The following is a 14003-nucleotide window of genomic DNA, read 5'->3' as shown; positions in this document are numbered from 1 at the left end:
TTTCAGTTATCATTAAATATTACAAAGCCCTCCTGTGCCAATTCCTCATTTTGAATGAGACTAATGCAATTATTTCCTGAATCCTTGAACTTTTATCTTTCCAGCTATGCAGTAAAAAATTTTACGCAAGGCTGATAAAGCTTTACGTAAAAGATTTAAATCTATAAAACTCTTAACATCCTATTATGCTTATCAGGTCATGATCAGACTAAAAGAGAATTTGTTTAACCACAGTTTGCTACTAATTTAAAGGTCACTTTGTGAGAATAGCAAAAAGACTTTTTTTGAATAACTTACCTGAGTTAACTATATTTTATAACTAATACAGGTTATAAAATGCTTGAAAAAGTAACTGAAATAGGTTACATAACTTAAAACAGTTACACCCCTGACTGTTTAAAGGTAAATTTATTTACCGTCGCTTTGTGAAACAATTAACATATGCTCTGTAGAGCTTTTAAGCGACCCTATTTTAAGAACAGTTAAAACCAATTATACCTTACCCCAGCAATTTGCTGGTACCCATATACAGCTGGGTCGACTGAGGCAATTGTGATAAAGTGCCTTGACCAAGGACACACTGCAATGGGTGTAGCCAGGATTCGAACCAAGGGCCTTCACCTCCGCAGAAAAGCGTCTTAGCCCTCTCGACCACTGCGCCCACAACTCTGCCATCCATACAGGGATTTTGAAATAACTTTGCATAAAATTTAATGTGACAACATGTCATGTGCAAGACCCAGACCCCTAGCTCCAAGGTCAAGGTCACACTTGGAAGTCAAAGGTTAACAGGGTTTGTTTCATGTCCGTTTCGTAGCTGCCATTCATCAAGGTATTTTGAAAGTACTTTGCATAAATGTTCCACATAATGAGAGGATCACTTACGCGCAAGATTCAGACCCTTAGCTCCAAGGTCAAGGTCACATTTTCTAGGTTAAAGATTATTATGGTCTGTTTCTTGTTCGGTCCATAACTCTGCCATCAGTGAAGGAATTTTAAAATTACTTGGCATAAATGTTCCCTGTAACATGTCATGCACAAGACCCAGATCCCAAGCTCCAAGGTCAAGGTCACCCTTAGAAGTAAAAGGCTAGCGTGGTCCATTTCTTGTCTGGTCCATAACTCTGCCATTTATCAAGGTATTTGAAAATAATGTCTCAGGTCAAAGTCACAAAATGATTCATACCTAAACTATTTTGGCATATTTTGCGCAGACAACTGTAGCATTCTTGTGCACGCTTCGGGATCATTTGCCACTAATAGTGACAGTTCTTTTTTCCTTCATAAACTGACTCTTCGCTCAATAGGGAGAGCACAGATCTACAAATCACGGGGTTGTGTTCAATCCCTGGGTGAGGCATTTGTTCTCCGTGATGATTTGATAAAAGTCATTGTGTCTGAAATCATTCATCCTCCATCTCTGATTCATGTGGGGAAGTTGGCGGTTACTTGCGGAAACAGGTTTGTACAGGTACAGAATCAAGAAACATGGTTAGGTTAACTGCTTGCCATTACGTAACTGAAGTATACTGTTGAAAAACGTCATTAAACCCAAAAGCAGTCTGTCCGCAACCGAAAAGGTGTGCTTTTTCCCCCAAATTCTGATGGAAAAAAAAAAAGAAATGGAAGGTTATAAATGTCATATGAGAAAAGTGCATCTGAAAACCATAATATAAAAAACTCCTTTTAAGGAAAACACATTCAAACTGCCAAATGTTTCTCACAGCAGACGATGCACTACATACCTTGTGATGATGTTGATGATAAAATTTAGCTTTTCATGTTCAATACATTTTGTATACATCCAGTAAACTAGTCAAATAGTTCGTGACTAGAAATGTTAGGATATTGACGGTTCAAATGTTGATTTTCATGTCCCAGAAGGTGGGCATGTTAAAATTGCACTGTCCGTCCGTGCTTCTGTGTGTACATGTAAATTCTTGTCTGGGCTGTAACTCTGCCTTCCATAAAGGGATTTTGAAATAACTTGGCATAGATGTTCACCATAATGAGACCACTTGTCATGTGAAGGACCCAGACCCCTAGCTCCAAGGTCAAGGTCACAGAGGTCAAAGGTTAACAAGGTCTGTTTTGTGTCTGGTCCATAACTCAGCCATCCATGAAGGGATTTTGAAATAACTTAGCATAAATGTTTACCATAATGAGACAATGTGTCATGCACAAGACCCAGATCCTTAGCTCCAAGGTCAAGGTCACACTGAGAAGTCAAAGGTTAACAGGGTCTGTTTTGTGTCCGGTTCATCACTCTTGTTATTCATCAAGGGATTTTGAAATTACTTGGCATAAATGTTTCCCATAATGAGACGATGTGTCATGCACAAGATCCTGACCCCTAGCTCTAAGGTCAAGGTCACACTTAAAGGTTAAAGGTTAATATGGTCTGTTTCTTCTCTGGTCCATAACTCTGCCATCGATGAAGCGATTTTAAAATTACTTGGCCTAAATGTTCCCTATATTGATATGACATGTCATGTGCAAGACCAAGACCCCTAACTACAAGGTCAAGGTCACACTTAGAAGTCAAAAGTAAACAGGGTTTGTTTCTTATCTGGTCAGTAATTCTTCCATTTTTCAAGGAATTTTAAAATTACTTGGCACAAATGTTCCCTATAATCAGGGGCGTAGCTAGCTTTTTATAAGTTGCAGGCCCGGTAGATCGAGAGCCGAAGGCGCAAGTTTGGTACGGGGGTATGGGGGTATCCTCCCCAGAACATTTTGAAAAATTAGAGTGTCTGTGGTGCATTCTGAGACATTCTGGTGGATTAAAACCGATGCTTAGCCGGAGGACTTCGGGTCAATAAAACACAATAAACAATCAAAATTCAGCTTGTGATTAAGTCAACATAACGTATGACTGACCCAACATTATAATTTAATTTTCTGACAGCATTTACAAAGAGGCCATTTACCATTAAAATGTCACACATCTGGTCCATAAATTTTAACTTTAATCCATTGACCAGATTGACGCCTTTTCGCCGTTAATTGCATCACATAGTACGAATTTTAAGCATTTTATTATTATTCTAACACGACCCGTCACATATATATAAATACACAGAGGAACCACCTACACGGTGTGTATGCCTATCAGATGCCATTATTCTAACACGACCCGTCACATATATATAAATACACAGAGGAACCACCTACACGGTGTGTATGCCTATCAGATGCCTGTCTGTGATAAATGAAAAAAGGATTTGCCTCTGTTCGCGCACAAGACCTTCTATGTGGTAAGCAATGAACTCCAACGTCGCCACTGTCAGGGAGCTAAAAAAAATCAAAATTTTCGTCCTGAATAAAAGCACATGCATACCCTTGCTTTTTTATCGTTAAGTTTGTTTTATCACTTGACACAAGTCCAAACGAAGATTGAATGAAGACGGAGGGTACTGGTTCCAATAAACGCCATGCGCTGTTTATGAAATTGAAATACAACTTTCCTTCGATATAACAAGTATCTAGTACCTTAGATGTGAAGTTATTGATTCTATTTTATTTGTAAATACATTTTATGTGGTTATTTCTATCATGTTTAAGGCTTAAAAACTTCGTTAATGCATGGGATCCTTCGCAGTCAGCGCAATTTTGCCTCTCAGGATCCTTCTTGAAACTCTGCACACGGCCGAGAACCCTCTCGGACACAGTACTCTATCGGCACCAGCACCCTCTCAATTTAACTTCAGTGTTAGAATTATGAGGTGGTATTCATATATAAAGCAGCACAATGATAATACAGACTTGTGTGCCCGGGCGGACGGGAGTTCTTATATTTTTTACGGTACAGTACAGATGTGATTGCCACCCCTACCCCCAACTCAACACCAACATGAATAGCCCCTCCTTGAATTCTAGTTTAATTAAGTGATTACAGTATTATTCAAACACTTTTAAGTCTTTTTATTATAAACCAAGAAGGGTTTTACGGTATATTGTCTTTTTGATTAAAACAAGTTTCTCAAAATGACCTACTAATGGTAATGCGTCCATTTACATCTAAAAAGGATTCCAGTTTAGTATCCCTTCCTTGTGTAATTCGTACGTGTTAGAATGGAAATAGATTTTAGTTTTGCGTTCTTTGATGGCAAATAAACACGTTTTATTTTGTTCAGATGTGTCATAATTAATTAATAAATCTCTGTCTTATCTCCTGGGTCAGGATAAGGTGAACCCGATGATGCCATTTTCAAATTTGGTGCCAACATACTTAGCAATGTCTATTTGCTGACATCAACAATGTTGTGGTGATATACGAGCAAGAAAGCAAATAAACTATCCATTTGTTTTATTTTTAGCTCGACTATTCGAAGAATAAGTAGAGCTATCCTACTCACCACGGCGTCGGCGTCGGCGTCACCCCTTGGTTAAGTTTTTTGTACCAGTCCACATTTTGACAAAGTCTTTTGAGATAAAGCTTTGAAACTTTCAACACTTGTTTACCATCATCATGGCAAGTTATAGGCAAGAGCACATAACTCCATCAAGGATTTTGGCTGAATTATGGCCCCTTTTGACTTAGAAATCATGGTTAAATTTTTCGTACCAGTTCATATTTTGACAAAGTCTTTTAAGATAAAGCTTTGAAACTTTCAACACTTGTTTACCATCACCATGGCCAGTTATAGGCAAGAGTACGTAACTCCATCAGGGATTTTGGCTGAATATGGCCCCTTTCGACTTAGAAATCTTGGTTAAGTTTTTTGTACCAGTTCATATTTAGACAAAGTCTTTTGAGATAAAGCTTTGAAACTTTCAACACTTGTTTACCATCACCATGTCCAGTTATACGCAAGAGCACATAACTCCATCAAGGATTTTGGCTGAATTATGGCCCTTTTTGACTTAGAAATCTGGGTTAATATTTCGTACCAGTTCATATTTTGACAAAGTCTTTTGAGATAAAGCTTTGAAACTTTCAACACCTGTTTACCATCACCATGTTCAGTTATAGGCAAGAGTACATAACTCCATCAAAGATTTTGGCTGAATTATGGCCCCTTTTGACTTAGAAATCTTGGTTAAGTATTTCGTACCAGTTCATATTTTTTGTAAAGTGTTTGACATATGGCTTTTAAACTTTTATCACTTGTTTAGTATAATAGTCTCTATCTGTAGGAAAGAGAACATAACTCTGTAATTTATTTTGGCTGAATTATGGCCCTTTTTGGACTTTGAAATTGGTTCTGTTTTCATACAAGTCCATGTTTTGTCAAAACTATTTGACATATGGCTTTTAAACTTTGAACACTTTTTATGCCCCCGAAGGGAGGCATATAGTTTTTGAACCGTCTGTCGGTCTGTCAGTCTGTCTGTCGGTCTGTCAGTCTGTCCGCAATTTTCGTGTCCGGTCCATATCTTTGTCATCGATGGATGGATTTTCAAATAACTTGGCATGAATGTGTACCACAGTAAGACGACGTGTGGCGCGCAAGACCCAGGCCCGTAGCTCAAAGGTCAAGGTCACACTTAGACATTAAAAGATAATGCATTGATGGGCGTGTCCGGTCCATATCTTTGTCATTGATGGATGGATTTTCAAATAATTTGGCATGAATGTGTACCACAGTAAGACGACGAGTCGCGCGCAAGACCCAGGTCCGTAGCTCAAAGGTCAAGGTCACACTTGGACGTAAAAGGATAGTGCATTGATGGGCGTGTCCGGTCCATATCTTTGTCATTGATGGATGGATTTTCAAATAACTTGGCATGAATGTGTACCACAGTAAGACGACGTGTCGCGCGCAAGACCCAGGTCCGTAGCTCAAAGGTCAAGGTCGCACTTAGACATTAAAGGTCATTTTTCATGATAGTGCATTGATGGGCGTGTCCGGTCCATATCATTGTCATTCATGCATGGATTTTAAAATAACTACGCATGAATGTGTGAAACAGTAAGACGACGTGTCGCGCGCAAGACCCAGCTCCGTAGGTCAAAGGTCCTAAACTCTAACATCGGCCATAACTATTCATTCAAAGTGCCATCGGGGGCATGTGTCATCCTATGGAGACAGCTCTTGTTTATCATTATGATTTCCATAGAGTACATAACTATTTCGGCTGAATTATGGTCCTTTTTAGCTCGACTATTCGAAGAATAAGTAGAGCTGTCCTACTCACCACGGCGTCGGCGTCACACCCTGGTTAAGTTTTTCGTACCAGTCCACATTTTGACAAAGTCTTTTGAGATAAAGCTTTGAAATTTTCAACACTTGTTTACCATCACCATGTCCAGTTATAGGCAAGAGTATATAACTCTGTCAAGCATTTTGACTGAATTATGGCCCCTTTTGACTTAGAAATCATGGTTAAGTTTTTCGTACCAGTTCATATTTTGGCAAAGTCTTTTGAGATAAAGCTTTGAAACTTTCAACACTTGTTTACCATCATCATGTCCAGTTGTAGGCAAGAGTACATAACTCCATCAAGCATTTTGGTTGAATTATTGCCCCTTTTTTACTTAGAAATCTTGGTTAAGTTTTTTGTACCAGTCTACATTTTGACAAAGTCTTTTGAGATAAAGCTTTGAAACTTTCAACACTTGTTTACCATCACCATATCCAGTTGTAGGCAAGAGTACATAACTCCATCAAGCATTTTGGCTGAATTATGGCCCCTTCTGACTTAGAAGTCTTGGTTAAGTTTTTCGTACCAGTTTATATTTTGTGTAAAGTGTTTGACATATGGCTTTGAAACTTTTATATTTTGTTCAGTATTATAGTCTCTATCAATAGGCAAGAGTACATAACTCTGTCATCTTTTTTGGCTGAATTTTGGCCCTTTTTGAACTTGGAAATTGGTTCTGTTTTCATATATGTCCATGTTTTGTCAAGACTATTTGACATATGGCTTTTAAACTTTAAACACTTGTTTATCATTATGATTTCCATCTGCAGGCAAGAGTACATAACTCTTGACAACTATTTTGGCTGAATTATGGCCCTTTTTGGACTTTGACATTTTTGTCAAAATATTTGAACTGTGGCTTTGAAACTGTTAACACTAGTATATCAACATGATTTCCATCTGTGGGCAAGTGTACATAACTCTGTCAACTATTTTGACTGAATTATGACCCTTTTTGGACTTGGAAATTAGTTAAACTTTTCATACAAGTCTGTGTTTGCCTAACATATAACTTAATAACATATTTGCCATCATGGTCACACATTGCCACTTAGTGCAAGACTAATCGAAATCCACAAATACAGGAAATTTTTTTGTTTAATCCATTTTTTTCTTTTGTCTGAAAATCTATGGAAATATTTTGACCCCATTCTTCAATCAATTCTTCGAATAGTCGAGCGCGCTGTCATACGACAGCTCTTGTTGGACTTTGAAATTGGCTCATATATTGCCATTTAGTGCAAGACTTCTCGAAATCAAAAGTAATACATGAACATTGTTTGTCTAATCTATTTATTTCTTTTGTCTGAATATCTGTGGAAATATTTTGACCCCATTCTTCAATCAATTCTTCGAATAGTCAAGCGCGCTGTCATCAGACAGCTCTTGTTTAATCATGGAAGCTCCATTTTCTCCTAATGATATGTTCAGTATTGGTTTTTAGATTATTGGCTCCTACAGGCTAACCCCACTCAACCTTCGATTTTTATTGCATATTTAGCATTTTTATTTTTTTGTTTTCTCGGATAATCTGCAGGCCCGGGCCTGCAGTGCCTAACAGAAGCTACGCCACTGATAATGAGTTGATGTGTCATGCTTAAGACCCAGACCCCTAACTCCAAGGTCAAGGTAACCTGCGGAGAACTTTTTTTTTAGTCTTGTCACAAAATGATTCATACCTTCACTATTCTGGCATATTTTGCGCGGAAAACTGAAGCATTCTTGGGCATGCTTCAGGGTCATTTGTCACTAATAGTGACAGCTCTTTTATTGTTTGTATTATTATACGCGCGATTTTATTCACACCACTCCCCAACCCCCAAAAAAAAAAGTAAAAAAAAAAGTAAAAAGTTGCAAAAATATAGAAAAAATAGTTACGTCTTGTAATTGTACAAGAAGAGAGGTATAAATCTCCTAAATGTTTTTTATTGGAATTTGAAACCACCAGTGATTCCATAATTAGTTGAGTTGCCCATGTCCATCCATCCATCCTTCCATCTCAAGAAATATTTTATCCATAGTCATCAAATCTTACAGGATTGCCGTTCAGCATGTGAAGTTGTGCACCTGGTGCTTTATTAGGGATTTCACTTAGCCAGACCAAAGTTATAGCCCTTGACTTAGTCAGAAATATGCATATAATGTGCCTAATCGTTTGTGTCGCATGTATCTCGAAAAGTATTTGACCCAGGATTTTGAAATATCATATGAATATTATTTAGCATGTGAAGTTGTGCACCTTGGCTTTTGTTTGAGATTTCACTGAGTCAGACCAGAGTTATGACCTTTGGCTGAGTTAAAGATATCCAGAAAATGGCATAAACGTTTGTGTCACATAAATCTTGAATGTATTTGAACTAGGGTGTTGAAATATAATACGAGTATTATTCAGTGTCTAATTTAACTCCATAAAACTTCCCTCACCACAGAACATTGTACTTCTTTCCCTCTCTTTAAAGGGTTCATCTTCGTTTCCTCAAAACGTCAAACACTAAACCTAGACATAATATTTAAAGAAGAGACATGCTTTGAGCTAGATATTTTAAATTTTGCATTTCAAGATTGTTTTGTATTTCAGGTAAGGGAGTCATAGTTTGCTTGGAGAAACTCTAGTAGAAGTAAGATGGCAGAATCTGTTTTGAAAGAAATAATAGAAGAAGTTGTACAAAAAACTGAAAATTACTCAAAAGAAGAAAAAAAATCAGCAGCTAGTGAAGTTGCTTTGAAATGTGTAGACACTATAGCAAAACATTTAATGACATTAAGAAAAGAAGAGTTAAAAGAGGTAGTTAGAAAGGAGACCAAAGACTTGAATGAAATGGAATGTGCATATACAGAAACTGACAAGGAAATTGAAAGTGAAAGTGAACCTAGTGATGAAATACTCAGTGATGAGAACAACAATGACATGTTAACAACAGAAGACGAGGCTGAAGATTTTCTCAAACATGTCCTCAGAGACACAAGTGATAGTGATAGTGATCAAGATGCTGAAAAGGGAAGTAAAGGTTTTGAACTATCTGCTGAAGGGTTTGAAAGTATGGGAGGTCCATTAAATGAGAATGAAACAAGTCTCAGTGTTGCTTCTGCCTTCGGAAGCATCGTGGATACTCCTGTCATGACAGAATCTGAAAAAATGTTGAAACAGACAAGCCACAGTGAACTTGGCTTGAAGGTCAATAGCATGAAATCGCCTGTTATGCAGGAATCAGATAGCGCTCTCTCTAATACTTCTAATTCTTTTCCTATTACATCAGTTATAAGTGTTAGCAATGTTGACAAAGATGCAAATACATTAAGTAGCTCCGATATTTCGTTGCAACAGACTAAACCAAGCACTGAGGAAAAACCATCAGATGCTGATATCAACAATAATTACTCTGACAACAGTAGTTCCAGTAATCTGTTCGATGCTTCATGTGTATTCAAATATGACTGGGCTAAGTGCTATAACCCGTATGTTACAGACAACCGTGATTTGTCTACCCCAGATGCGGAAATGGAAAATATCTCACCAGAATTATCTTGTTTGATGCAGCTAAGCCCGACTGCAACTTACGGGAAAGATCATGCAATTGGCTGCCAGAGGTTATATTCAAGACAACACCCTCAAACTGTGAGGTCGGGTTCTACTTTGAATACTCCTGACCCAATATTTTATGAAGACACAGATTCAAATGAATCAAATATGGCTATGTTTAGAAAGTATAATGCAGCTGTGACTGAAAATCCAGTACCCGCTTGGCCAGATTTGGATGTGAACAATGATTTAGATGCAAATGATGCCATTAAAGGAACCAAGAGAAAACATTCTGATGTTGATCATCCGGATGAAATTGGTACTTCCCCAAACATTTTGCCAGATTCTGTAGTAACAAGTATCATGAACCAGGGTCGGCCACCAGATATTTCAACGTGGAGGGCAGTAAATTCATCATGTGACACCCAGGGCAACTTCATGAATGATGATATTGATGGACATTGGAGTAAGCCAACCTGCACTGTCCAACCTTTCCAGAACAATGGACTCTTCAGCGATTCTTTGGTAAATGGATTTAACAGCTTTGGAACAAATCAACAACAAGCAATGTATACAGCGTCTGTATATAACCCTTATGAGCATGCAAATAACTTGAGTGTGTCTCAGCAACCATACAACCAGTTTAACTCGGTTTCTACATTGTTGAGGTCTTCGTGCCAGTTTACAACAAACCAGGCCAGAAATCCCACTAACTATGCATCACAGTTATATAATAACAGCTTGCCTAACTCTGCTGCATACAGATTAGATTTTTCAAGTCCTGTAAATGTTGGTTCACCAGGTGTGTTAAATTTTGTTTCCCATCCCCCATACCTTGGAGTTGATCTAACTCGACCACTTGCAGTCCATGCTAATAGCTTACCAAACACAGATTATAATACTAGTCTAAGGTATTCCAGTGTTCCAAACAGACATGGTTTAAACGTAGATGACTTTAGAAGTTTTTACCAACCTCATTCACAGGGCTTTCAGCAAGTGTCATTTAGAAATCCTTATTTGAATCAGTTGAATCAAAATCCTCCAAGTGCTACACAGACATTCGTTGAAAGTCAAGCTATTAACTCGCAAGGAACCACTTTGGACAGTATGGTTAATGTAAGTGATGAAAATAAAGAAATAAACCAAGTTACAACATCTGGAACAAGAGACTTCAATAACAATACAAATTCAAATGTCGGTGAAAGTGGTGTGATGGAAGAAGACCAAACTAGCATTGTTGGTTGCAAAGAATGTGATCTTATCACAGACAGTAGTAGCAAAAATGAAAGAAAAGAAGCTGAAAAATCTAGTGACATATCCAATAATGTTCTTGGCAATTTGAATATGAAATCCAGTTCTGAAGAACCACCAGATAAAGATACTTCATCAACAGATGATTCTTCAGCCAGCCATTTGAAAACCCAGGATAAAGGTGTACAAAGCAATGAAGCAGATTCAACAACTATTGATCTGACAGGTGATTCAGTGGAGGACAAAGAAGGTTTTGATAATGAAACAGGAGGGATTGGTTCACCAACTCCAGCTCACATCTATCCAAAAATTCAGAATAAATATTTCACAGAGATTTACATGAGGAAAAGCCGGACAAGCTCTCCGATTACATCGTTTTGTACGGCTTTGGATCTTAGTAAGAGAGAGGAGAAAAAGGATATGAAGAAAGCAGCAAGGCCAACTGTTCCACAAAAGATCTTGCCATATGGGGAGCCAGATATTCCAATATCAGCTATATTAAATTCAGTGCAGGCCCCAACACTTGCCTACAGTGGAGCTATGTTAGTACCCTACATGAACTCAATTTTTGCTGCAATGGCTAACCTGAATAAAACTCAAACAACATCTACGTACAGCTCAGTTAGTACCCTGGCAAATGCTGCTGTAGGTACAAAAATGGCAGAGACTGTTCAAAACACTCCAAGTGTTTCACCATTGACTCAAACAAACAATCTCACCTTAAATCAACAGGTGCTTATGTATTCAAACTTCCTGCAGGCAAGTAGGTCAGCTGTAAGCACTTCCACCACCACAGAGACTACTAGTAACCCGCAGAACACTGGAAATGGTCAGACAGTCAGTGTTCCAACCGTGAATGTGAACAGTATCCCGCTTCCACTGTATGCTGCTCCAATACAGTACCCAATTAGACCACTGGTCCCTGTGGTAAATCAAATTGGCAACACACAGGGGCTTGTCAATCCGTATATGTGTAGGTATGTTATCGGATATCTTCTCTTGTTTGCTCAAGAAAGCACAGCATGCTTAAGGAGAGCCATTCTGACCACTCACTGTCTGTAAATGAATCTCCTCTGAAACTGTAGGCGGAAGTTGATTAACCTTGGCTTGGATGGTCCTTTACATAAGTTGTTCATGTGGGTTCCGTTTGGTTTCACATATAGGTTGCCAAGGTTACAAATCTAACGCCTTGTCCTAAACTGCTGTCCAATTTTAAATCGCTTCACAGAAATGGTTCATAAATGACCCTCTTTCAAGATTTTCAAGTTATTCTGATTGGTCTAGAAACATTGCAGCGAGGGACAATGGAAATTTTTTTCCCGTTATGTGTTTTGTAGAACCTTTAATATCTTTTCAAACAAATTTCATCTAAACCATTGGTCCCATTTTAAAAACAGTTTTACAGAAATGTTCCTTGGATGATGCTTTATGGAGAAATAAGTCTTATTTGTTAAAATACAGGGGCTTTTGTTGTTGAGTGGTTAAGGCCACTGACATCACACCTGTGGGTTCAGAACCTCACTAGGGGTATAGAATTCTTCATGTTTGGAAGTTGTTCAGCTGACTTACGGAAGGTCTGTGGTTCTACCCAGGTGCCCACCCATGTCTGCAGTAATGCCCAGAGGGATACCAGGGGGACTTCCTCCACTATGAAAAGCTGGAAAGTTACCGTATGATCGTTAAACCAAACAACAAAAATTGTCAAATTGTCCACCAGAGATTGTCAGCTATACAAATATTTGTAGAATGACCCTTTACCAAGATCATTCAGATTATTTCAGTTCATCATATATAATTGCAACCAGTTTCACTGTATGTACATTTGTATATACATATAGTTGAATAATTTCATACAAATTTTCTTTGGATAACCATCAACCAGAATTTTTCACATAATTCCGATTTGTGGAAAAAAACATGGCCAACAGAGCTAATATAGAGAGAAAAATCTTCAAATGCAGTTGCCTTGAAAATTGATTTTGAAATAATTTCAAAGAAATGTTTTTTGGTTCACCACCTACTAACGTTATTAAAGCCATTTTGTTTTGTTAAGAAAATGGGCTACTGGGGAAGGGACTAGTTTTCCTTACATTACTCAATGTAAACTTTTCTGAATCTGCAGGCCAGTTTCCAGAGTAATTTGGTTGAAATGTTTCTTATTTCTGGTGAGCATTATAAGGTCATAATGACCCTATTGTTATTAGGTTATATAGTAAAATATTACTTTTTCAACATGAGACTTAAAATGAGCTGTGCCATGAGAAAACCAACATAGTGGCTTTGCGACCAGCATGGATCCAGACCAGCCTGCGCATCCGCGCAGTCTGGTCAGGATCCATGCTGTTCGCTTTCAAAGTCTATTGAAATTAGAGAAACCGTTAGCGAACATCATGGATCCTGACCAGACTGCACGGATGCGCAGGCTGGTCTGGATCCATGCTGGTCGCAAAGCCACTATGTTGGTTTTCCCATGGCACGGCTCAAATATGTATGACAATTAAATAATGCATTTCTGAAATAGGTAATTCTGTATGAGAAGCAAACAGCTGACTTTTTTTTTGTGAAATTAAAAGTAAAATAACTCACAATCATCTAGAAGTTTTGCTTTCTGATAGCAAGTTGAAATTGGTTGTTACACATTACATTGTTAATCAATTCCAGATTTAACCTTGGTGTGGTGTGCCACTTCAGACAGCTACAGGTGTGCCAATTCAGACAGCTACAGGTGTGAATATTCCTTTTAATACTTCTGTAACCCTAGATACAGCAAACAACAACACCATCAGCAGCTCAGTCAGCAGTAGCAGTGTCTGTACCAGTACTGTTTCTACTGCTAACAGTAACATAATTAAATCTGCTGTTGTAAAGGCAAAGAAAACTAAATCAAGTACTGTGCCGAAAAGACAGAGGAGTTCACCTATAGAAAAAAAGGGGGTGGCAACAAACTTGAGAAAGTCAGCCAGTATGCAAGAAGTATTTAATAAAACATCATTGCCAGCAGTTAGAAAGAGTATTTCAGCTGTAGAGGGATTAAATATGTCAATACAAGGCAGTAACTTCAGTTCAAGTACTCCTACACAGTCAA

The 14003-nt window shown here is 38.1% G+C and overlaps 2 protein-coding genes across 2 annotated transcripts in view; both read left to right on the top strand.

The window, feature by feature from the left end:
- Nucleotides 1-13698, top strand: part of LOC128559895 (uncharacterized) — a 15874-nt gene extending 2176 nt beyond the window's left edge. The window contains exons 2-3 of the mRNA XM_053552919.1: nucleotides 8726-11895; nucleotides 13580-13698. Of these exons, the coding sequence (XP_053408894.1) occupies nucleotides 8771-11895; nucleotides 13580-13649 (3195 nt within the window). The 5' untranslated portion in view covers nucleotides 8726-8770 and the 3' untranslated portion in view covers nucleotides 13650-13698. The remainder of the gene's footprint in view (nucleotides 1-8725; nucleotides 11896-13579) is intronic.
- LOC123531973 (uncharacterized) overlaps nucleotides 13664-14003 on the top strand; it is a 33510-nt gene continuing 33170 nt past the window's right edge. Inside the window, exon 1 of the mRNA XM_045313301.2 lies at nucleotides 13664-14003. Within this exon, the coding sequence (XP_045169236.2) occupies nucleotides 13883-14003 (121 nt within the window). The 5' untranslated portion in view covers nucleotides 13664-13882.

Source organism: Mercenaria mercenaria, chromosome 1 (genome assembly GCF_021730395.1).
Source record: "Mercenaria mercenaria strain notata chromosome 1, MADL_Memer_1, whole genome shotgun sequence".
NCBI lineage: Eukaryota > Metazoa > Mollusca > Bivalvia > Venerida > Veneridae > Mercenaria > Mercenaria mercenaria.
The sequence above is the reverse complement of the archived record's forward strand: the minus strand, read 5'-3'. Positions and strand labels throughout refer to the sequence as shown.